This window comes from Dysidea avara, chromosome 7 (genome assembly GCF_963678975.1).
Source record: "Dysidea avara chromosome 7, odDysAvar1.4, whole genome shotgun sequence".
Classification (NCBI taxonomy): Eukaryota; Metazoa; Porifera; class Demospongiae; order Dictyoceratida; family Dysideidae; genus Dysidea; species Dysidea avara.
Genome location: NC_089278.1, coordinates 5499788 through 5525855, shown reverse-complemented (window position 1 = coordinate 5525855; position 26068 = coordinate 5499788). Strand labels below are relative to the sequence as shown.

Sequence of the window (26068 nt, the reverse complement as noted above, 5' to 3'; positions counted from 1 at the left end):
GCCACCTACACTAATTGGAGGCTGGACTGGGTAGGGACGCTGGAGAGCAGTAAACAATAGCGTAAGAAAATTCAGGTTCAAAGGTGAAATATGGTGTTTCAAAACGGTTGTGCAAATTTCCTGAAGAAACAGAAAGTGTAGCGTTGTTTCTTTGCTGCTGTTTACACCACTTGTAGCAGGTAGAGTGTAATAGGCTAGCTAGATATTCACTGCTTCGCTGTATATTTCCACTGCTTCGATAAAACTTCAGAAAACAGACACTACTTTGTGCTATTGTTTAGCTCAAGCTGAGCAGTACTGTAGCTTAAAATTTATTTCAATGTATCACACATTTCTTTGGTTGTGTAAATGCGGTGACGAGAAGTTGGCTAATAGTACTGCTGTTGAATTATTAGCTGGTGCGTATCTGCCATTGTCACCTGTCGCAAACAATATTTCTCCCAGTACCCACAGACACACTGTGTTCTTGTTCAGTACACAACGCAACACAATAAACAATATAAAAGGAATGTCCACGCCTTTGAACCGGCCTTCAAACAAGCAAGAGAAAGCCAAACAGCCACTCAACAAATTTCCCAATGTATTGGCGCACCGTAACTAGGATAGGAAAATAATTTAACGGGCGTTTCCAATCCATTAGGAATGCATACATTATCTATGATGCCACATGGCTTTCATCACATGAGCAATAATAAACTCCCACGATCAATTTTGGCTTGAGTTTTTATAAAAACAAACTGGCAGTACTGCTCCCACATCAAGGCCATGGTACATTTACAATGTATCATAGCCAGCCATGGTATAACTATTAAATGTACCATGGCCAGCCAGGATTTATCATACAGTACGATAGTACTGTATAGTAGGGACCACAAAGGAGTAGGAGTGGCCCACAAAATAATATCACCCAAAAAACAGCCTCACTTTCCCCTGACGACGATGAGGCAGTATTGGTTAGGTGAAACTAAGCCCAACCAAGCTTTCAGATCGACCTGAAACGCTTTCAACAAGTTGCTACGGAATTTTAAAAATGATTTATTTAACGGAATTTTCTACTGACTGACTAAGTAACTGACTGACATGCCTTCAGACATGCGTAACTCGATAATGGCTAAGGCTACGGGGTTGATTTTTTCACTGTTCGACATTGCTTTGGCCCGACAGGTGCCTTTTGGCATACCGCAGTACATACAACACATTCTTCATGGACTTACCAGTGTCCTCCTTTGTGTCCCATTCATCTTTGCTGACAGCAAAAAGTGTCAATTTGGCAATAGCACGTGATGGCTTCCCTTCATAACGGAAATCGTCCATATTTTTCATAGAGGCCATTCTGATAGCAGAGGTGCTTTTCAAACAGTTCTTGATTCGTACTGCTGTGTAACGGGTTGAACATAGCCGACAACGAAGCATAATGGATACTCCACTTTTCAGACGATAATTGATATAACTGGGGCGCGCTAACTGGGGAGCGCGGCACCATTTCTTTCGGTATGCGTGGATTGCAGAGGTGCTTTTCGAACAGTTCTTGATTCGAAATGCTGCGTAACGGGTTGAATACAGCTGACAATGAAACGTAATGGACACTTCACTTTTCAGACGATAATTGGGGTGCACGGCGCCATTTCAGATGCGGTATGCGTGGGTTCACCAGTCATAATAATTATTTACAAAAAAAAGTTAACAAACAAGTACACAGAAAAATTTGGAATTTTCAACTAGAGTAGGGACCATAACACATCAATAAAAAGTACTGAAACAAGCTGGAGTAGTGCACGATATTAAATCACAGTAAAACAATAAGAAGTGTTATATCCCTACTGTCTGTGTACTTGTAAGATATGTACCCTAAAATTTGTCTTTAAATTTAGATGGCTTCATGGTACAAACAGTTTCACTTTTAAAAGTCCAAATAGAGACAACAGGCATTTAATTTTTAGTACAAGGGAGGATGGAATTCAACATTGAAAGAAAACTAGAAACCTGAATGATTATTTTATTGTTATACAAACATAGGTACCTGCCCTACATACAGACCAAGTTAGATTTACTTTCAGTTTCCACATTAACTCTATATGTAGCTTTGTGAATGTTGGTAACAAACAGATTTCACAAGTACAATATGTAATATAGACATGGCAGCAGTTACCGTACGATTACGTATGTAGGAAATGAGGTACAGGGACTATACAGCACTGGCTTCCAAGAGATTATACTGCATTAATTAATAAAATGTGGTATCAAGAGTTAATAATAGTGGAGGGGAGAGTGTCTAACGCTCTATAGGGCTGTATAAAATGAGCGCGTGTGAGCTAAAGGGCTTCAGCAAATCTTAACAAGCGACGTGTTAATGCATTCAATTATGGTTACGCAGCCGGCGCAATACTCATTCAGAAAAGAGTGTATCGATAGCAGTTCACGTGAGAAGCGAGTGTTATAAAATGGCGTCCGTTCATGGTTCTCAGTCGAAGATATCAAATTGTGGCGGTACCCGTGAGAGTGGAAAACAGATTCTAGTGGAAGAAGAAACATCATCTCGATGGGAAGTAGGAAAAGGAAAGCGTCGAAAGCCGACTAGTAAGGTTATCCCCAAGAAGAAGCGTCAAGATCTAATGAAGTATTTAAGAGCTGTTGAACTAAGCACTTTACGAATCGGAATGCGTACGGCAGTGGAAGAACAGTTTGGAGACGGGCAGTTTAACGTCGACCGTCGTTCGAAGACGCGATGCGGTGTTACCTGGTTTGCCATGTTGGAACCAAATACCACTATCAGCACTTCCCAAATATCGATTCTAGTGTTCATGAACTTGTGCAGCATCGTTGATGTGACCTGACAAAAGTGACGATTGGTTCTAGTTGTCAAGTGTAGAGAATGCGACTAAACACGAGATTATCCGTGGTGAAGCCCTTTAGCTCCCACGCGGTCATTTTATGCAGCCCTATACAGCGTTAGACACTCTCCCCTCCACTATTATTAACTCTTGGTGGTATGCTATGTAATAATTCTAAAGACTATCAATAAAAACATCTTAATCTTGCCATCTTGTGACTTCATAAACAACAGCAGCATAGTTATCATCGCAAACACTTACGAAGGTGATGATCAAGTCACTACACCCTTTATAGTATTACGATCAATCAAATCTGCTGGTTTCTGTATGGTAGTTGAGAAAGGAATAGGGCACAAAGGAATACAAAAACTAAGTTTATGATGCATGTACTGTATCAGCTGCAGTAAACAAATAGGCACATTTTGGGTTTAAGTGATGTCAAACACTAAAGAAATCAACCCCATGGCATTTAACATAGTTCAATTACCCTTGGCTGAAGATATCAGTTAGTTAGTCAATTAATCAATTAGCTGGTAGAAAATTTGAATTAAATTTAAAAATTCCATGGGTTTGCTTTCAGCATTCTTTTTATTGTACCAGCCACTGCACGTATCAAAGCATTAAGAGAAACAATGCTCACTATCTGACACTAAACACTATGCTGTCAATTGTGGTCTTGAATGTTCTGCTGTAGAGACTCAGTGGGAATTATACATAAGTTGGAGTTGGCACATAAAACTGTTGATCTGAGAAAATGACAAACATAAGATCTAATGTCAGTGGCAGAGTTGAATGCATAGTACACAAAAATTTTGATTAAAATATGGTGTCTAAGATCCTTGGCACCTAAAGACATCACAATCAAACCCTACCTGACCAAAGAGGACAGAGCAACTGAGTCAGTGTATATACAAATTAGATGGGAATTATTCCAGAAAGGAACCAACAAGAAATGTGAAAGGAAACAACATTTACATCAATAATAAACTATTTGGCAGAATCGACAGATCTGGTGGCTCTTCCCATGTGATGACTCCAGCAACACCGGTACCTACGTACCTCAACTTGAAACACTTATAATGTAAATGACTAAGTAGTAAATAGTCGCAACTGTATGTATGCATGTAAATGTGTAATGTAGATAATGGCTGTTGGTATCTGTTACCTTCAGACCCTTGGTGTGTTTACACCATAAAGTTTTTAAAATAAAATAAATCAATAAATACTCTAATAAATTAATCGTGATTGCCATTTAATTCATGGAGCAGTTGGACTATCTTCACCAGACCTGTAGATTCAATTGTCTTTCCATTTTAGAGTATTGGTATTATAGGAAACTCATATAGTATAAATAGGACTAAAATTCCATGTGCTATGGGATACTCAATATGTTGGGTGTAACCTGCATGATAGGACATACAGGTACTGCTGTATTACTAGTACATACATGTACATCATACACTGTAACATATATACATACCTGATTAATAGAATTAGATGTCTGACCTTGGTCTTTTTTATTGTCACTACTAACCGCTTTATCACCAGTACCAAGAAATTGATCTATGGCACCATTTTGTTTGTCATGCTTCTCTTCAGAACCAGGAGGTTCACCTTGTTTATCTTTGGAACCAGGAGGTGCACCTTGCTTGTCTTTAGGACCAGGAGGTTCACCTTGTTTATCTTTAGAACCAGGAGGTGCACCTTGCTTGTCTTTAGGACCAGGAGGTTCACCTTGTTTATCTTTAGAACCAGGAGGTGCACCTTGCTTGTCTTTAGGACCAGGAGGTTCACCTTGTTTATCTCTAGAATCAGGAGGTGCACCTTGCTTGTCTTCACCTTGTTTGCCTTTAGAACCAGGAAGTTCACCTTGTTTATCTTTAGTACCAGAAGGTTCACCTTGTTTGTCTATAGGACCAGGAGGTTCACCTTGTTTATCTTTAGGACCAGAAGGTTCACCTTGTTTATCTCTAGGACCAGGAGGTTCACCTTGCTTGTCTACACCTTGTTTGTCTTTAGAACCAGGAGGTGCACTTTGTTTATCTTTAGGACCAGGAGGTTTGCCTTGTTTATCTTTAGAACCAGGAGGTTCACCTTGTTTATCTTTAGGACCAGGAGGTTCACCTTGCTTGTCTTCACCTTGTTTGTCTTTAGAACCAGGAGGTTCACCTTGTTTATCTTTAGGACCAGGAGGTTCACCTTGTTTGTCTTTAGGACCAGGAGGTTCACCTTGTTTATCTTTAGGACCAGGAGGTTCACCTTGTTTGTCTTTAGAACCAGGAGGTTCACCTTGTTTATCTTTAGGACCAGGAGGTTTATCTTTAGGACCAGGAGGTTCACCTTGTTTGTCTATAGGACCAGTAGGTTCACCTTGTTTATCTCCAGGACCAGGAGGTGCACCTTGTTTATCTCTAGGACCAGGAGGTTCACCTTGCTTGTCTTCACCTTGTTTGTCTTTAGAACCAGGAGGTTTGCCCTGTTTGTCTTTAGAACCAGGAGGTTCGCCTTGTTTATTTTTAGGACCAGGAGGTTCACCTTGTTTATCTTTAGAACCAGGAGGTTCACCTTGTTTGTCTTTAGGACCAGGTGGTTTACCTTGTTTGTCTTTAGGACCAGGAGGTGCACCTTGTTTATCTTTGGAACCAGGAGGTTCACCTTGTTTATCTTTAGGACCAGGAGGTTCACCTTGCTTGTCTTCACTTTGTTTGTCTTTAGAACCAGGAGGTTCACCTTGTTTGCCTTTAGGACCAGGAGGTTTGCCTTGTTTGTCTTTAGAACCAGGAGGTTTGCCTTGTTTGTCTTTAGAACCAGGAGGTTCGCCTTGTTTATTTTTAGGACCAGGAGGTTCACCTTGTTTATCTTTAGAACCAGGAGGTTCACCTTGTTTGTCTTTAGGACCAGGTGGTTTACCTTGTTTGTCTATAGGACCAGGAGGTTCACCTTGTTTATCTTTGGAACCAGGAGGTTCACCTTGTTTATCTTTAGGACCAGGAGGTTCACCTTGTTTATCTTTAGGACCAGGAGGTTCACCTTGCTTGTCTTCACTTTGTTTGTCTTTAGAACCAGGAGGTTCACCTTGTTTGTCTTTAGGACCAGGAGGTTCGCCTTGTTTGTCTTTGGAACCAGGAGGTTCACCTTGTTTGTCTTTAGAACCAGGAGGTTCATCCTGTTTATCTTTAGGACCAGGAGGTTCACCTTGTTTATCTTTGGAACCAGGAGATTCACCTTGTTTATCTTTAGGGCTAGGAGGAGGAGGTTCACCTTGTTTATCTTTAGGGCTAGGAGGTTCACCTTGCTTGTCTTCATCTTGTTTGTCTTTAGAACCAGGAGGTTCACCTTGGTTATCTTTAGGACCAGGAGGTTCACTTTGTTTGTCTTTAGGACCAGGAGGTTCACCTTGTTTATCTTTAAAACCAGGAGGTTCACCTTGCTTGTCATTAGCGACAGGAAGTTTGCCTTGTTTCTCCTTAGGGCCTGGGGGTTCACCTTGTTCCAATGTAGCGTCAGGTGGTTCACCCTCTCTCTCATTAGTACCAGGAGGTTCCCTTTGCTTTTCAGTATCAGGGATATTAGGAATTTTGCATTGCTTATGTTGAGGTAATGTTGGTAGCCTCATCCCACACTCTAAACAAAACTTTGGTGGACGACGGCCAACTGGAATTTCACAACAGCAATCAGGGCATACCACAAATGGAGCTACAAGATCTGCAAGATCTGCCATCTACAACATAATCAAAAGTTACATATCACAAGTAAGTAGGGCTCTCATGATATATTGATTAAGTGATTAATCAATCATAAATACATATATTTGATTAATCATTTTGTAATAGATTAATCACATAGTACCAGTATTGTAAAGAATTGCTAATCTAAAAATGAAGTATTGGGATCTATGCAATAAAAAGTAGAGATGAATGTATTACAGCATAGCTCAGTGGGAAGACCCTACTTTGGCATTGAACAAAATAATCATTATAACTAATGTGCCAAAGTAGGGACTTTCCCACCGAGCTATGCTGTAATACATTCATCTCTTGTTTCACTACTTTTTATTGCATAGATCCCTACTTCATTTTTAAATTAGTTTGTTTAGTGTTTTGTTGTAGCTACAATGTAACTCGTGACTATTCTATTAGAATATCATACATGACTGTTGCATTAGAGTGACTGTTGTATTAGAGTATCTCGAGTCAGCCAAGGAGTATGCAGCTAGCTAGACCAATAAGGGGTAAGGTCATCTTGTTTACTGCTAAGTAAACAGCTAGATTGTTTAGAGGTGTGGTTTCCGTACTCTATCGCTATTAGTCCACCTAGATCTTTAATTGATGGGTGTGGTTGCAAACCTATCACGAACGGAATCCCAATCGCGAAATTCCAGGTATCTAGCTACTATATCTCTTATAGTAGCGCCAGGAACTGAAGCGCTTCAGCTCAAAATAATTCTGTGGCATCTAAATATGCTGCTGAAAGAAAGTGTTGATACAGAAACTTAATACCTCGATATGGTTTCATTGGATGAAGAAGACAAGCAGCCTGATTGAAGATAAAAGAAAAGACAAGGTGTAGAGGGCCTACACTCGTCGGAACCCCAAAAGGCATATGCCACTGGTGAGTTTGTCATAGTGGCATAAAATGGTGGCCGTGCGCTGCTTCGTTTGAACTCTTAGACTAGCCTTGTGACTGTGGTCAGGTAGGCAGGCAGTGGCATAAAATGGTGGCCATGCGTTGCTTTGTTTGGCCTCTAGCCGTGGTCAGGCAGGCAGGCAGTCAGGCAGTGAGACTAAAATTCGAGTTTTGGTGATTTTTTAAAAATTCTATATCTAGCCACCTGTAAGTGTTTTATTATATTTAATGTTGTATTATATATTATATAGAATAGCACTTCAGTAAAGGTGATTTTCATTGTGTAAAGATGTCGATTTTCAAAGGCAGAATTTTGGGCAGCACATGAAATTTTCAGGATGATCCCTACTTAAACGGTACTACTGTACCGTTTGATACACACGTCATCAAAAAAACTCTAAATAGTCAGCAGCTTGAAGGGAACAATTTTTATTGTTTCCAGTAGCAGAAGAATGAAGCATTACTATCACTAAGGGTTGGCTCACCATTTAGTAGCAATGTATATGACAGATCCTCAGCTCTTAAACAAGCCATATTGCAGCCTGTAAGTGCTGACAACGATAGCTAGTGTTGCCAGCTAAACTACTTGACTGTAACCTATCTACTTATCAACTGCTGCCATTCACTCAACTCTTCTTTTAACCACGTTACGCTAGGTGGTGTGTAGACCACCACTTTGATTAAGTGTAGCCGAGGCTATGTGGATGGCGTTCGCTACATACGGATTAATCAAATAATTGATTTAGTAATTGATGACTAATTATTTGATTAATAAATTAATTGAAACTGATAGCCTTACAAGTAAGTTAGGAAATGCCCTGTATACATCCCATGTAACACTAATTCACTAACACTAACACTAAAGCACTTGGAATTCAGACAAATTGTATCATGTGACATGGTTCTTTATATTTTAAATATTACTCCACTACGTTTTGTAAAATTTTAAATTTTATACTTGAGTAGGGATCATGGAAATAAAAAAGAAACAAAGATTTAGATTATTGTGTAACTATTTAACTTTTTTTTTAAATCACACAACAATAATATGTAGATGCTTCATATCATGACCAGGCTTTGAATAATGGATGGAACAAAGCTGAAAACAAAGTGAAATGGGCAACAATGCTTTCTGGTAATTGAGTAGTCGGGACACACATTATATCTGATTGGTGCCATTCTTTCCTTTGATGTGGTATGCATGGTTTACCAGTGATCATTACAAAAAAGTAAACAAACAAGTATAAGTATACATGACTGAAATAGAAATTAAAAATGGCCACCTGGTGTAAATGACCTCACAAACGAAGAACAACGCAAGAAGCATGTCTGTAATCAATCCAGTCACTATGGAAATTGCAAGTAAATGTGTGCCCTGGTTGCTCTAAAAGCATTTTTGGGCTTGGTTTACTATGCTTAACCAATACTGCCAAGCTGTTTCAGAGGAAAAGTGAGGCTGCTTTTTGGGTGATGTTGAAGGGCAAGAAAACCCAAACCTCTATGATCCCTACTATACAGTACTACCATACTATATGATACTGCTACAATTTACCTAGGCTGTTGTATTATTAGGGTGACTGTTTTATTAGGATGTATCAATTCTCTTGGTTCCATGTAATAAATTGTTAAGGGATGTGGTCAGCTTCCTTTTTTGTAGTGAAGCCGATTGTTATAAATAATAGTTATACCATGGCTGCGAGGGATCTTACTAATATATATGCCCAAAGCCCAAGGGCCCGAGGGCTTTGTCCCTGCTTTGGGGTATATATACGTATTAGCAAATCCCAAGCAGCCGTGGTATGAGTGATATCACGCACTCACCTAATAGGTCAAAGAACTAGAGAGCACTCACTCTGTTTGTTTTATACACTGGTATGTGATGATCAATCATGGTTTTAATAGCATGGACTCCCTCAGAACGTTATTCATGCATCATTATGCTTCAACACAAATGTTAGAACTTACGATTGTAGGTTTGAGTTTTAATTTTACTCGTTTGGCTACTAACTTTGCTATTCGGACAACTATATTATAAGTAAAGTACTTAAGACTACAAGTTACTAACCTATATTCAATGCAGCAATCTTGTTCCGTGGTATGCTCAATGGCTAATACATGGTGTGTAGAAATACACACTCATGCATTGCCCAAACAATTATTTAGTAATCATTCCTCATAGAAAATAGTTTGATAACAAATGAATCAACTTGCCATAATGTTGTGATTACACTCAGAAACTAATACTGAATCCCACAATGTAATGCTGTGTGTCACTCAATATAATAAGTCAAAGTGTATTGTATCTTTGAACTGGTTGGGCATCAAAAGCCACCACTTTACCTTCAGAATAGTACTTCATTACAAGTGTATGGACCATTACAAGTGTATGGACCAAGTGTAAGTTAGAGACCTAGCACAAGGATCTTTGTGGATTTTAAAAACTGGGCGAAGAAAGGTTTTTAAATTCACGAAGATCTGAGAGCGTGGTCTCTAACCGACTTAGAAAACGTAAACATTTTATATGGGCATATAGGTGGAGTCATTGTGGAATTGGGTTATGTACTGAAATCGTCACACATTGTTAAAATATCACGGAAGACTGAATGCACTTTTGTCTAAGTGTTGAAAAATCAAAGCTCGCATCACTTCCTTTCACAAGTTACACTTAGATCTGACACAGCTGGAAACAGCAGTGATCGATAATGTCGAGCCAGGTTAGCGGTAGCCAATGCCTAGGCCATGGTGTCACAGCAGTGTAAAGACCACATGTGTCAAAGAAGCAGCTTGTGTGGATTCATACAATGGGAACAAGTTTTCATAAGTTGTGCCTTCAGTGGCGCCACAGTAGCACGAAGGACAGGCACATTTCAAATATGGACCACACCCACTTTACACGTAGCACAAAATAACGTTTCTACAAGGAAGCTTACCCATTTAGGTCTTAGTGAAGTCCATCCATAGCTTAATAGAAGACGAAAAAAGACTTAAAACACTCTAGAAACAGATGGGCAATAAACAGAATTTCCGTGATATTTCTGGACTTCCCTGTTCATCATTACAAACATACGTACAACATTAGTTCCCATAATCAAATTCTATTAGGCATGGCTATAAAATGGGTAGAGTGGTTAACCACATGTTGGTTGCCCAATGCAGGCTATCAGCATGAATATGCTTGGAGGGAGCATTACAAATCAATGATCAAAAGTGAGATTTGTGATGCTTGAGGTCTTTTCTGCTAGCAGGTTTCTAACCATTTTAAGAACCTGCTAGCAGGTCTCTTAGTGGATTTTAAAGACCTCATTATCCTCCAAAGATCAAAGCATATTATGCATACCATTTTCTAATACATTATATTAACTTCTATAACACTACATGAGAAAATGCACCCCTTTGAAAATAAATATGCAAGGTAGCCATTTCACTTAGTTTTCGGCTATGTTTTTCCCATTATAAATACAGTCATACACATGGAGAACAACATCTAAAATCAATTTGCTTATGTAAACTTTTGGAAGCATGGTATAAAATTCATTTCTACCTATATGGTAGGTAACACACAAAACTAACAACCTGCTTGCTACCCATTAATCAATATCTTTGCACTGCACATGAAAAGAAATGGGACACAAGAAAAACAGGGGTAAGTGCATTGTACCTCCTACTATGGTATGAAAGCAGCTGTACAGCAGTTTGTGGTAGTGAAAAACAAGTTGATGTTGTGCTACTTCTAAAAACCAGGCGCCATGCAACTAGCTAACTCATCTGGAATAACTATAGACAATATATACTACTATGAATTAACCAACTATGTATTACTACTTTACAATAGGGTAGTTTGGGTTGTGCAATAATATAATTAGCTATTTCTCGTATTTCGTAATTCATGAAATATTCGTAATTCGTTCAATTACGTTGCTATGCACTGCTAAGGAAGCGTTTGTTAAATAAACCGCTTTTACCAACATATTACGCACAAAACTATCTTCTAAACTGTTTTATAGTGTGACTAACGTGTTTTTTCCCACAAATTCTCTCGACAAAGCCTCAAAGCTGCTCTTCATTTTCGTTCGCGTACGTAAGGGATACGCCCCCTTTCAACTCGAAGCGATAGGCTATTCCTGGCAGTGTACGAGGCCTGCACCGTTGTTTTTCAGTTGCTAAATGCCTGAAAACCTCAAGGGGAAGGTAGTCTGAGGAAAGTCACCACACCCGTATTTCAGTCCGCCGAAAAGAAACCACCTCAGAGCAAAGTTCACCTGTGCAAAAGTTTAATACAGACTTCATTTCACTTTTACTTCTTACGTAAAAGCTGCTTTTACCGTTATGAAACGATTTTGCTCACGTGGGTGCGTACGGACAAACATAGGTACATAGGTACATATGTAGATAGATAGGTACACACACACACTTTTACGGAAACAATTACAGTAAACCAGGCGCACGCCCACAGCCGGCCTTTGGCCGGCTGTGGGCGTGCGCCTGGTTTAACAACATTCAGGCCACTCAGCAGTATATGCTGTACATTTATGTCCAAATATTAGGTGTATCCTGGCCAACTACACGTTTGTCTGACTACCTGCAAGTTTGTTAGAAAATTCGTGCTGGCATCTATATATAAAGCTGAAAAGCCATCCGTCCGTCCGTCCATCCATCTGCATTTCATTTGAGTTCACACACTTTTCTTGCCAGCTGCTGCATGTATTGAAGCGGTTTTTGTGCCAAACAAAGTGCTCATCATCTCAGAGTAAAATTTAAATGAAGCTTCTAACTGCCACCATTCGTCATTTACAGTGCATTGAATGCAAGGGTGTAGAGCAAAAACTCGCCTGAATTCTTCTATAAACCGCATGCAAACTGCAAGTTAACACCTGTGCCATTCAACCTATGCACGCATTTTATAAGCAAGGTTTACTCATGTTATAATCATGTATGACGTGTAGCAAGTGGTTAGGCAACTTTTTTCTATTGTCAATGTACAAGTTCTCTAATATATTCTGAACCTTTTTGGTGCTTTTTTTTACTGTTAGCTATGTGGACCTTTTCATGTATAACTGTTAGCACTAGCTGTGTATAATTTCCACCTATTTCAAAATACCAATATAACTTGCACAGATAGGGCAAGTACAGTATCAGAGTGAGGCATTCTGTTACAACTTTCAACTTATACCCTTAAACCTGCACATAATTTTAAGGAATACATGATTACAAAAAACCAATTTAAATGACCTGTCTAGCATGACTAGCCTAAACTATTAGCCTAAAGCCATATACCAACAGAAAATTTACTAGTCTAAATAATCACTGTATCAACAGAGGCTTACTTGTTACGGAGCAATGAAAAACAGTGACTCAATTTTCTGTTATTTCTTGATACTGGTGACGGCAGCCATAATAACAATTAATTAAATCACGTGAGCTATATATGGCATGACTCACTATTGAATGGGGGAATTGCCTCATGTTTATTTCACACGAATCTGATGAAGTAGGAAGGAGATATTTCTAAAGGTATGTAAGAGGTTGCATGCTTAGTTTGCATAATGATAGTTTCAGAGTGAGTTTTTGCCCATGCTTTCAAGCAAGGGTTAACCCCTAGGTACCATTTTAAACCTTGTTCAATTACAAATAAAATGGCATTGATTACGTAGCCATAGGAAGAATGATTCGTAAGTTACAATGCTTTGTTTTACAGCCATGTGTAAATGCCGATCTATCGGCGTATGCAGATTTTAAGGGTTAACTGTATACTACACATGAGATATTACACTACAGTGGCCTATGGACGCTAAACATAATACACTACTCCATCACTGAATTTCATGTTGAATGCATCACATGTCGCTGGGTGACTGAATCCAGCAATCTTTCGCACGATAATCATCAAAAGCAGTAAGGCTAAATCTATCCTTTTCCATTTTTTTAGCTAAGCTTTTTTTCTGTAATATCTACTTTTTTCGTGCTATCTTAACTTTTTCTCTCACTACATGCATAACTTTTTATGCAAGGCCATACTCTTATGTTTCAGTCAAAACATCTACATTGTTTTTTTTCTATGATTACGTGCTTTTGTAAGTAGTATAAGTTGAATGTAAGGTAGCAAATGAAGCAGGGGTGTGGTATTGTTTTAGTACATTGACATCGCAATGCTGATGCATAACTTTTTACTTACATAGTGTTACTAAAGGACTGGTACCTGCACTGTAGGGCAGGTACCAGTGCTGTACCTGATGCTACATTATATTTCTATGCTATGTTATATTTCTTTGCATTGTCAGTAAGCTAATATATGTAAGGCCAGCATACTGCACTGTATGGCAGATACCAATGCTAGGGTTGTTTCTTTTTTACGCCAGTAAGTTATGTATAGCCTAATACTATAGGATAGCACCATGTGCTTGCACCTGTGTGTAGGTATGCACATTACTGTGTAGGTACGCACATTACTACAGTTGTTCTAGCTTAGCTTAGTGACTAGTAATACTGCTGGAGTACCTGAATGCTCATATTATTTCAGTATAATACTTGCAGGCTCATGTGCTTTAAAAGTGATGCATGCTGTGGGTCACGAACATGCTGATGTTTAATGCTTATTTGAGTGTGGAAATGGTGCTGCATATAGGGCAGGTACCAGTGCTAGTTTATAATAAGCCCTGATTATAGGTCTTTCTAAAAAAACAAGAGTGAACCACACATCCAATGAAAGGTAGGTTGATGCTCATTATCTTGTGTCTCCATGAAAGTGCTGACACGAAACAAAAAAAAATTTCAAACTCTTCTTGCTTTTGGGGAATACAATGATAACAAGGCTTTTACACTTTCCTTCATTGTGAAACAGGTGTACAAAAGATTTTAAGATTTTTTATAATTTGACCCATTGTGTTTACTGTAAACTCAGGCTTGAACAAACATGTGGGGTTCTTACAGAGCCAGTCACATTTGCTAGGATTCATAGTCATCTCTTGTCACTTCATTTCTTGGTAGCATGTACAGTAATTTCCACACAATATATCATGCAGGCAGAATTCATTCCAAAAATATAGTGTGTAACCTCGCTCAGCAGCACGTAATTAATAGAATAAAACTAACCCTCAACTTTAGTATTAAAAGTAATAGCTATGAATGCTCACTATAGCTTGTAACAAGGATGGACAAGAACTTAGCAGCAAATCCAGAATATCCCAAATATGTCACAAGATATGAGCGAATGTATCAGAAATTTCCATGGATACTGTATTGTGCATATGTTGTGGCATGTGTTTGGTGTACCTGGCTTCATTTGGTATCATCCCATTCACCAAGAGTTGCTCTATCTGATGGTGATTTTGAGAGAAAAGATATGCAAGTATAAAGTGTAGTTTTATATGTGATTTTGGAAAAATGTTCCAAATCGCACATTAGAAGTTTCAAGATAAACGGTTTTAAAGAATTCAAGTCACCATAACTCGCCAAGGATAGCAAGCACGCGTATGAAATTTACACAAAAGATGCATCATTCTATTACCTTTCAGACCGCTTCCAGTACTTGTAGCTGCTTGTAGAGTTTTCAGCCAAATAAGATAGAAAATCCGAGCAATTGGACAAAGTAGTATCACGAGTAGGGCTGAGCGATACTATTGTTTTAGCGATACATTGAAAGTATCGATATCGCGATATTTTGTTGTTAACTATCGTGATACCATGCCTGTACATTATTGTCATTAAAAATCCATTTGTTATGCTGTACTAGGCTAAGAATCCTTGTAAGTAATAACCTGGTTACCCATGCAGAGAGGTGTGAACACCATAACATAACCTCAAAGCATGTGTTACAATAACTGTTACTGTAAACAAGGATGATAGTGGCTAGTTTGATGCACTTCCTGCAGGAAGTGGCTAGTTTGATGCACTTCCTGCAGGAATACTAAGCAATACACTATGTAGCACCAGCTATGATTGAATTATTTGTAAGTATCGTCAACTATTCAGTATCGCGAATAGTGGCTTTAGTATCGATCGTGATACTAAAATGGCAGTATTGCTCAGCCCTAATCATGAGTGCTCACAAAGGGGAGGAGGGGTGGGCAAGAGATAGACTTCAAAATGGAGGCAGACCACAATCAGAGTCCAGACACGAGATTACAGTGCTGTGCTGGCTTCTTAGTGGCTGATATGTAGCAAAATCAACAGAATAAATTTCTGGCTAACATTATCAGGCCATCCACCAGTAAACCACTGATTCTTGCCAAGCCAGACCCTCCAGAAGGCCTGAAACTGCCATTCGAGCTCTCCACACCAACCAGAAGAGATGTCTGTTAAAACCAGCCTTGAGTAGTTTGAGTAATGCTGAGGGTCAAAACCAATAGACTGGTAGTGTACAGTGCTTGAAATAAGCAGACAAAAATGCTAGGACATAGCACCTAAACTAAACTATTTTTGACCAAACATTTATAAAACTTGTTCAAACATTGAATACTTTTACCATGAAAAATTATTATATTAAGTCTGATAAGCATTTGTCTGAGTAAATTTTATACCAATTTTGGTTGGACATGATGTCCGACCAAAATAGAACATGTTCGGACAAACACCAATTTTGGTCGGAAAATGTCAGATGTCCGACCATTATTTCAAGCACTGGTGTAGCTATCCACTGGTGGTATTAGTTTGATTTTGCCTGATGTGCGATTTGGATCAGTTTTGTATAATCTGGTCACATATTGAACAAATCAGTACAGAGGAGGCAAATCTCTGCAAACTTCTTGATATTATACACAAAATCTACTATGTATCAACTAGGTCACGACAGTTACTTCACGGGCTCAACCAACCCACTTGTTAAAAATCAAAACAAACAAAAAATATTCAAAAAGTGGAAAATAAAGCTAAAATATCACTAGAAACTATGAACACAAACCTTGTATTCTTCCAGTACATTTAACTACTGTTTGCCTACAAATATCTTATCAAAACCTAGTTTAGAAACACACCATGATGCAAACGAGTGGCCGTTTCATTGAGATCACACACCCTCACTTGTATAATGTTGTGTTTTGTTACTTTTGTACAGTTAATATATTTACTTCTATGTCAACCTACTGACCCTATACTCTTTTTTTTTTTGACCCTATATTAGTGATGTCCAACAAAAAAACTCTCAATTAGCACATATGATGACACACCCCATATAAAGCACTACTAACATGCAACTTCTACCAAAAATTTCAGATCAATACTGTATTCTATAGTGAAGTTACAGCTATTACAATGTCATTAAAAAGGCCCATTTTACATAGCAAAAATGGCACCGAAGGGAAAATTAACTAGTGGTTTCTACATTTTTAATAAAACTAGACCGACCCAAATTGTTCATATAAACCGCTAAAACTATTCTTAACATGTCTACAGGTAAGAAGTGGAACATAGTGCTTTCAACCATGTATCAAACTTACAACAGGGAAAATTACTGTTTCTGCAAAATTAGCTTAGTTCTAGAGCAATGCCTTCAGTGATCCCATTTATATCAATAATTTCCATTAAAATCTATTGAATCATTTCAGCATACAGCCCTATCTTATTACACAGCTGTCCAATGCCAATATTCTATCCATTCAATGACACTACAAAGTAAACAAACTGGATTGCGGAGCTAGTATGCACATTGCTCAGCTCAACTACATTACAAATATAACAAAAACATCTTAATACACTCAACTGAAGTGCGTACATGAGAAAAATATTGCATACAGACAGTAAAATAGGGTATAAACGCCTGCTATACTAACCATACCTTGCATTTGTGGCTTGTACGCTTGTCAGATTTGAAATTAGCACTAACAAAAACTAAAGGTGGACCGATACCGATACCAGTATAGTATCGGTATCGATGCTGATACCAGTGATATCGGTATCGGATCGGTATCGGTAATACAAGGTACAGATACCACAGTAGACACTCACCACTTTTATTAAACCATCTCTAGCTAAGATTCTAGTAGCTAATAACTTAGTTGAGCTAATCAGTAACTTAGTTGAGCCAACAAAGTAGCGAAACAAAGCCTTTGTTACTCTTTTCCAATTATTGCTGTAATTGCTCCATGTGTATTCTAATATATTAGAGCACGTGAATCCTTTGTAATTAAATGATAGTGCAGTTGTTCCTCAAGAAATAAGTTTATGACTACTTGGCTTGCTTTTTCATGAAAAGGTTTGGTTGAAAAGCTGTAACAAACACTGCACAATTATCGGCTGCCCACGCAATCAATTGCCTTATCAATAAGCATACAAGAAAACTACCTCAAATCAAGAAATTAGTAATCCACCATGATGTTTATCATGTTTAGCTGTTACACAATGAATATTTTAAAACTTGATTGAACTGAGATCAATCAATTTTAATAGCTAGCTATGTATCACAACAATGAAATTTCTATAATAAACTTGTCTAGGCTTCAATGTACAGTATCGGTATCGGTATTGGTATCGGCAAATAATTTCAGTACAAATACTCATATCGGAAATATTGGTAAAAAGTGGTATCGGTCCATCTCTAACAAAAACCTAGGAAACCATGAAGCCCCTCAAATCCAACTGCAATGTTGCAGAAACATCATTGTACTGAAACAACAAGCTAGTTCCATGACCGTAATACATTTTGTCTCTAATTGTCTGAAGCCTAAATTTTAATGGATTTTTGACTTTGAAATGCGATAACTTTGTAATTACAAAACGAAATAAGCTGAATTTAGAAGCACAGACGTGATTTCGCTTAGTGATAACTTGTTTGAAAGTAAGAATTGGTTGTTAAAGAAGATTATACAGCCCTGTACTAACAATACGAGGTTGGATATCACTACCTATATATACTCTTGGGATTTTCACCTGTGAAATAGCTAATCAAGTTGAATTGCCCCTAGATTTCAGTGTTATAAAATTCATTTTAAAAGATTAAATGTTTCAACTTCCGAGCCCCTTGTTGATACCTAGTTCTAGTCTGGTGCGGGTCCGCCCTTGACTCACCAGTACTTTATACTATAGACTATGACTAGAGTGGTGCGCATCTTCAAGAAAAGTACACGCCAGCCAGCATGGATACGTTTATAATTGTCAAGCCTCCCCTCTCCCATTCGTCATTTTCACTACTATATAGATCGAGAATCACAATTAAACGTGCACTAAACAATTATCTTGTCAACACAAATCCGTACAACTAGACTACCAACAAATTAAAGTACTCACAGCGGCAGCTGGCACTTTGCTAGAAGACCAATCAATAGCAAGTTTAGGAATTAACAACGGATATAGTATACAGTAACGCCCATGGCAAAAAGAATTCGTGAAATTCTAGATCAACAAGAGAAAATTCCCGGCTTAACTTCGCACATGATCGAGTGACACCTTGAGCGGGCGCCCATTTAATTCTCGGACAGCCGGTTGTTTAAAACGCGCAGCTGGCACTTAACACCTACCAAAACCCCCATATTTTTTTTCAATAGGTTACATGTTTATGACTCCCTGTATTCACGGGCTTTAGCCTTCTCACAGGTCCCTATAGTGGGATAGCAATCATAGCATTTGCAGATAAAAGGCAGGAAGGTTAGCTAGCTATTCTTTACCAAGCTTGCTGGCAGCGAGACTTTTATCTCCGAGTCCTCCCACACCAGATAGATTGGATTGGTGTGCCAGTACAGAGCTCCAGTGGTTGCATGTCAATTACATCATAGGGTCATTCCATACCAAATCAACACTGAAAAAAATCCTGACTCCTTCGGATTTTCATGAAATTTGGCATAGACGTGGACTCTACTATATACTAAGAAACTCAATTTGGCCGATTCTATTGATCTCCCTTTAAGATGTGACCACTCAAAGAAATTAGAAAATACTACACAGCTGCAAAAATGGCCATAACTTTGTCAATGATTGTCACAAAACCTTTCTGTTTAATTAGATTTTTGGAATACTTGTTAAAATATATAGCTAATTCATTATAATTACTCAATGGAAAAGGTCAAACCACAAAAATGTGCATGTGGTATTTCCCTTTGATCTTACTTTTTTCAAAAAAAAAGGATATTTCAATTTGTTGGGATGGCAAGTAGATCATGAGTTGTGGCTACATACGTATTATTCTTATTGATCGTGAAGTTTACATGCTACCGGGGATTATAAGTATGAACACTACTATAACAATACAAACTGTAAATTTACAATTATGGAATCTCATCAGAGTGTGGTCAAGTTGTAATACACATACAGTTGGAGGCATAGTATAGAAGTATCATAAGGTGATTAAACAGAATATCAATACTCACCATTGCTGAAGCCACACCGATATCCCCTCATGATTTTGGTGCAAACACCATTAAGAGCCGCTTAAATGATACTGCAGCATTTATGTTGTCATGATCATATTGCAATTGTGTGCTAAAAAGTGGTTAGTTGTGGCCAAAAGCTAGTTGTATTTGTAGACTAGTTGTAATACAATTTATGGTGATGGATGGATCCATCATTTTAAAAGTTAGCAACTTGCACCACAGAACAGTGGCTATATTGAATCTTGTGTTTGAAATATTCTTCATGACCTTATATTCAATTAACTATACACTCTTTGACAAGCCACTATTATACATTTTCTTAAAATCCAATAGCAAGAAACTGTATAGTTGTTTTTCATTTAAAATTACTTCCAATTGAACTCATTCATCTTGCACCCACATTTGGTTAAAAATAGCTTCTAGATTCAATCTTGTGATAGCCGTTTTCCAAAAATTTCCAGGGGAGTATGCCACCAGAGCCCCCTAGCTGGAGAATTCTATACATGCTGAGTGCACGTACACTCCACACACTGGTGAGTCTACTTGCCCTCTCCACTGTTTGGACAGCTAGTGTAGTTTGAGCCATGAGACTGTAATATGCTATACTTCAAAACACTAAATTTGATCATGTGCAGCTGATACCCATATGTTTCCACTACTAGTTCTTTAAGATATTAGTCTAAGATTAAATTTTGGCTACTGGCTGTGCCCTTTCGTTATATTGACAAACTGTAGGGGAATAGTGGTATCAGATAAACAAAGTATCATCATTTTTCACTCAAAATTACTACCAAATTCAGATCAATCTCAGTAGGCCAAATTTTCCTGAGTACTAGTTGTATCAACTTTCTTGCCACATATATAAATGTCCATCCCTAGTTAGCACCCCCCTTCTGAAATCCTAGATCCACCCCTGCCACCCTCCACCCCTTTGTGAGCACTCGTGATACTACTTTGCTCGTCCAACTGCACAGATTTTCTATATTATTTGGCAGGCAACTCTACAAGCAGCTACAAGTACTGGAAGTGGCCTGAAAGGCAACAGATTGATGCATCTTTTGTGTAAATTTCATACGCGTGCTTGCTATCCTTGGAGAGTTACGCTGGCTTGAATTCTTTGAAACCGTTTATCTCGAAACTTCTAATGCGTGATTTGGATCGTTTTTCCAAAATCCAGTCACATATATGTAGCTTTATAATCTTTCAAATTGAAGCTGTGCAGCAATGGAAAATAATAAATTTATATAGGCATGAGGCTATATATTATGCTCATAAAGACACCATTTATCATGTCATGCAGCTAATTAAATTTATTGCTATGTTTCAGCTTCAAATAAAATTTTAGTTGGTTGCATTTCATCTAAATAAGTACATGACTGTTCTATTAGAATTTCTGACTATGCATGGTTGGGACTCAGGAACATATGCCTACTATATATTTGGAAATGCGACATGTATGTGATTGGAGTCTATAACCAAGAACACAACATGTTGCTAATGTCATGACAGATCACAGATTTCCATCACATTATACAGGCTATAATCAATCAAGAACCTATAGATTAAATTTCAATTTTTATTCATGTGTATGTTGTGTATAAACTTCAAGGAATTTCATGTACTGCATGTACAAGAGTAACAGCTAGAGCATGAAATAATAAACCCACAATGAAATAATTACTCTTGGTGTCTCAGTATACAAATTACAAATATTTTTGTGCAATTTCTATACATTTACAGAGATTACCCTATATATACGTGTACAGCCATGCAAGGCATGTCTAATACGCTTAATTGTCGCATGCTTTAGGCACCTATATATATATATATAATATGCTCAAAATTATACGCTATAGCATAATAATTATAAGTAAGCTGCTGTATGCATGTACTATATAACTCTTCTTAACTTTCCAGTAGAATATCACTATGAATAAATTAATAGCTATAGGTGGGTTGATGTTTTCAAATAGTACAGTCTGTTAACAGTTGGCATGAACTGAAAACACTTTTTTGGGCAGTATGTTTATGTGTAGTAAAAATAGGAAATTTCGCCATGGCCATGACAGACTTTGAAAACTATATATCTACTGTCACAAAAGCAAAATTATAGCTATATTGACATGATTAGAATACTATGACAATTTACCCAACTTGTATTTTATATGGTGAGTGCTTTTTTAAAGATACCTTGATCTTTCCATTTGCAACTAGAGAAGATTAATCAATATATTTTTTATCATAGCCTATTTGACAGCCAGCATGGAGTTGTTGAATCTTCCACTGCAGGGTGTACCCAGGGTGGTTTCAGGAAACCCCTTTGGATTTTACACATAGCTAAACATTAAGAAATTGAAACTTCAGGCTTCCAGAATCTATCATGGAACAGGACATATTTTTAACTTTTATCTTAGTTAAATAATAGCTTCTTCTCACATGATAGCAACACTTGTAGCATTGTTCTGAATTGCAATTTTGATGAAAAGATTGAGACTCTCATAAAGCAGTCAGGCAATATAAACTACTCTATATAACAGTCACTTAGCTGTAGTGGAAACCCCTTTTCAAAATTCCTGTGTATGCCCCTGCACTGTGTGTGAGTATAACATACAGGAGGTTTAGGATATTCATCTCAAGAAACATAAGACGAGTTACTTTACAAGTGGTTATATAATAGTTGATGAATTGACTGCAATGTGTAATGTATAAAACATTTTAACACTCATTTAATTTATAAAAATGAGGCATAAATCCATGCATGCACTACTGATACGCCAAAATAATTATTGTGTTGATATGGTGATGTTCAGATTGAAACATTTTCATATAATTTGAAACCAGTTGTTATTACAGTAATGATGGGGGTTGTAAATCCATGCAATAATGCACCCTTTCATGCAATACCATAACTCCTGATTTTGAATCAGTGTTACACAGTCTGCAGCATGCATACATGCATTGCATGGTCTTATGGTTATCATTGATACAATACCCTTAAAAATCAAAAAAAAGGGAGCATATTATCTTAAAATTGTTTGCTAAACAGTATTCACACTATCTTTTAAATTAATATACTAGTGTTCAACTTGATTTTGATACAACACTATTTCCTTCCAGGTATTAGTAACATGACACATCAGCAAATCATCAGGGAAGTGTTCCAACTCCTGGAATTCAGGAAGGTTTTGTCGCTCCAAAAATCCCTCCATAGTATCCTTTAATCTACACATAGAACAAAACTAGTAAATGCTAGTAACAACTAGCTATTTTTTAAATTTTAAATTTCAAAAGGAAGTAGGGGTTGATATAATATACAGTGAATATACACGCTACAAAAAGTACGGAAACAAGTTTTAAAATGTTACAGCTGAAATGAGAAATGATCCAGCAGTAAAAAGCAAGGAAACAAGATTAGACAGCTACTTGCTAAAATGAGACACACTTTAATGCCTACTTTTGGCTAGCATCTTGAAATGAGACCATCAAATTAGGGATTAAAGTGTGTCTCATTTTAGCAAGTAGTCGTCTAATCTTGTTTCCTTGCTTTTTACTGCTGGATCATTTCTCATTTCAGCTGTAACATTTTAAAACTTGTTCCCATACTTTTTGTAGCGTGTATATTCCTGTATATTATATCAACCCCTACTTCCTTTGGAATTTTTTTTTTAAATGGCTAGTTTGTTTACTTTTTTTGTCTAGCTAGCTATATTATACTCTTTGTTTTCCACATAGTATAAATATCATTCAAAGCAGCTCTTTTACCTTCGTACGCAATAAGCGCCTCTAAAAATAATTATCTTTTGCTTAAAGCTATTACAGCAACTGTTTAAGGCTTCAGCTGCATTTCTAATGGCCTAAATGTTGATGGTTTTACAGTAAAACAATAAGAGTGGAACCCTTGCTTTTAGAAGTCTGGATCCCAAGGTGCATCCGCCCCTCAAAGACATCATCAACTAGCTACCTCACAAAAAAGCTAAACTAAGACTATATAAAACGACTACCTAGATGCTAGAGAGAACTCCTTGGGTACTACACCCGTTCACCCTCATCTTACACACACGTATTCACACTTCGTTAAAATCACGTGTTTGGGTTGTGGCGTGTGCCGCAACTATTAAGCACCACAACTATTAATTATCCTTTGAGAACAACAAAGAAACGAATGAATCATGAAAGTAAACAGCATGGTGCAGCGAACAGAACGTAATCAAAACAACAGATTCATGAATCCACCATCATTACCTCGGCTGTCTGAAATTTCTGGAGCCATACACCTAGCGCTACTGGGTCTTACAGCAGGCAGGCAGGCGGGCAGGCAGGCAGGCAGGCAGGCAGGCAGGCAGGCAGGCAGGCAGGCAGGCAGGCAGGCAGGCAGGCAGGCAGGCAGGCAGGCAGGCAGGCAGGCAGGCAGGCAGGCAGGCAGGCAGGCAGGCAGGCAGGCAGGCAGGCAGGCAGGCAGGCAGGCAGGCAGGCAGGCAGGCAGGCAGGCAGGCAGGCAGGCAGGCAGGCAGGCAGGCAGGCAGGCAGGCAGGCAGGCAGGCAGGCAGGCAGGCAGGCAGGCAGGCAGGCAGGCAGGCAGGCAGGCAGGCAGGCAGGCAGGCAGGCAGGCAGGCAGGCAGGCAGATGAAATGTAGGTGAATTTTGAAATTTTAAAATTCACTGTACATCGAAACATTCAACTTTTTCTCTTCGTTTAACCAAGGTACAGCATCATTATAACAGTACTAATGCATTCCAGGTGTTTTTTTTCGGGTAAAACTTATTGCAAGGCTGTTTTTTAAGGTGCAAAAATCCACGAAACCATACGATTTCTTACCAACCCCTACTATGCAGTACTATCGTACTGTATGATATGACAAACAAAATAAAGTAAAGCTATTACTTTGGTTTCATACAGAGTTAATTAATCATTGAAAGATCTGTTAGCACAGTTCCAAACTGCTTGAAATCATTTAGAGGTTATATAGGTCATAAATAGTCACTAAGACACTGTGTCAAGCTACCAGGGAAGATGATGCAGGAGCACCATTCTGGAACTGAAAAATGTAGTAATATTTCGTGAGATTCGCTGCATGTAACACTGGTATTTCCTTCATTCAAGCACAATTACAGCAAGTTAGTAGCTCTATTACAACACATACAGTTAGAGAAAGTTTGCCACATATACAGCATGGCCACCCATAGGGGAGGGCACTGCTTGCTCCGGATCCTGTATCGCGATGGCTGATAACTTGCAGAAGAACTTTGACGATGAACTACAGGCAAGATTTCTCGACCCCACTAAACAGTTTGAGCTATGGCAACGAATGAATTCCTTTGTGGGATGTTTCCTGGTGCTGTGGCACCACACCTTACCCCTAGTGGGATGGTTCGAGGTGCAGGATCATCTATGCCTCCCGCTAGTGGGATGGGGGTGCCAAAGTGGCAGCCCTCCTTTCCGCCACCATTGTTCACACCTTTTCCAGTGGCGTTTCCTGCTGCTCAGCCTTCGATGGGACATGATTCTACCTCATCTGATACTCCCGAACAGTCACAGATTGGCAGCAATCTGCCCGTGCACAGGAAATCAATAGACCCTGAAGGCAAGACGGTCTGCGAAAAGGAAGACTCCAGTGATGAATTAGTGTTACAGGAGCCCAACCAAGACTCCTCATTTGACCCATCCATCGAGTCAAACCGGGTACATGGGATCCTCCAAACCTGATGTACACGCTTCTAGAGAAATATTTCAATCGTAGTTTGGATGAGCATGAGCATGAGCATGAGCATGAGCATGAGCATGAGCATGAGCATGAGCATGAGGCAATCATCCAAGACTATCCCAAACCTAACTGCCCAGCCCAGGAGGTACCAAGGCTTGATGAAGACGTGAAACAACAACTGAAACAGAAGGGCAAGGACCCTCACTTTGGGACAGAACGGACAATGTTTAATATGCAAGAACACATTCTGGAGGTAGCAGGGCCACATACCTGCATGTGGGCTCATCTACTTAACCCAGAAGAAGAACTAGATACAGACCAACTGAAGGTGGTAATCCAGAGGGCACTAGTAGTTCTGGGGAGCGCATCACACTCTATATCCTTATAGAGACGGAAGACTGCTTGGGCCAGAATCAACCCTGAGTTGAAACCCTTGGCTTTAGAGGACTATAACGACAGAAAAGACAAGCTGTTTGGACCTGGATTCTTAGAAAAGGCATCCAAAAAATTGGAGACAGACAAAGCTCTAGCCAAGGTCACAGCTCCACCCCTCAACCCTAAGAAGCGTGCCCATTCAGATGAACAACCTGACCTGAGGAGTTTTTGTCCAAAG

The 26068-nt window shown here is 38.6% G+C and overlaps 2 protein-coding genes across 2 annotated transcripts in view; both read right to left on the bottom strand.

Annotated features, from left to right (window-relative positions):
- The window catches only part of LOC136261923 (E3 ubiquitin-protein ligase rnf213-alpha-like), a 225384-nt gene extending 206573 nt beyond the window's left edge, over positions 1 to 18811 (bottom strand). Inside the window, exons 1-2 of the mRNA XM_066056017.1 lie at positions 18675 to 18811; positions 4312 to 6552 (exon numbers count right to left, since the gene is read on the bottom strand). Coding sequence (XP_065912089.1) covers positions 4312 to 6552 — 2241 coding nt within the window. The 5' untranslated portion in view covers positions 18675 to 18811. The remainder of the gene's footprint in view (positions 1 to 4311; positions 6553 to 18674) is intronic.
- A 3910-nt stretch (positions 18812 to 22721) lies between these two features.
- LOC136261922 (E3 ubiquitin-protein ligase rnf213-alpha-like) overlaps positions 22722 to 26068 on the bottom strand; it is a 132326-nt gene continuing 128979 nt past the window's right edge. Inside the window, exon 82 of the mRNA XM_066056016.1 lies at positions 22722 to 22975. Coding sequence (XP_065912088.1) covers positions 22828 to 22975 — 148 coding nt within the window. The 3' untranslated portion in view covers positions 22722 to 22827. The remainder of the gene's footprint in view (positions 22976 to 26068) is intronic.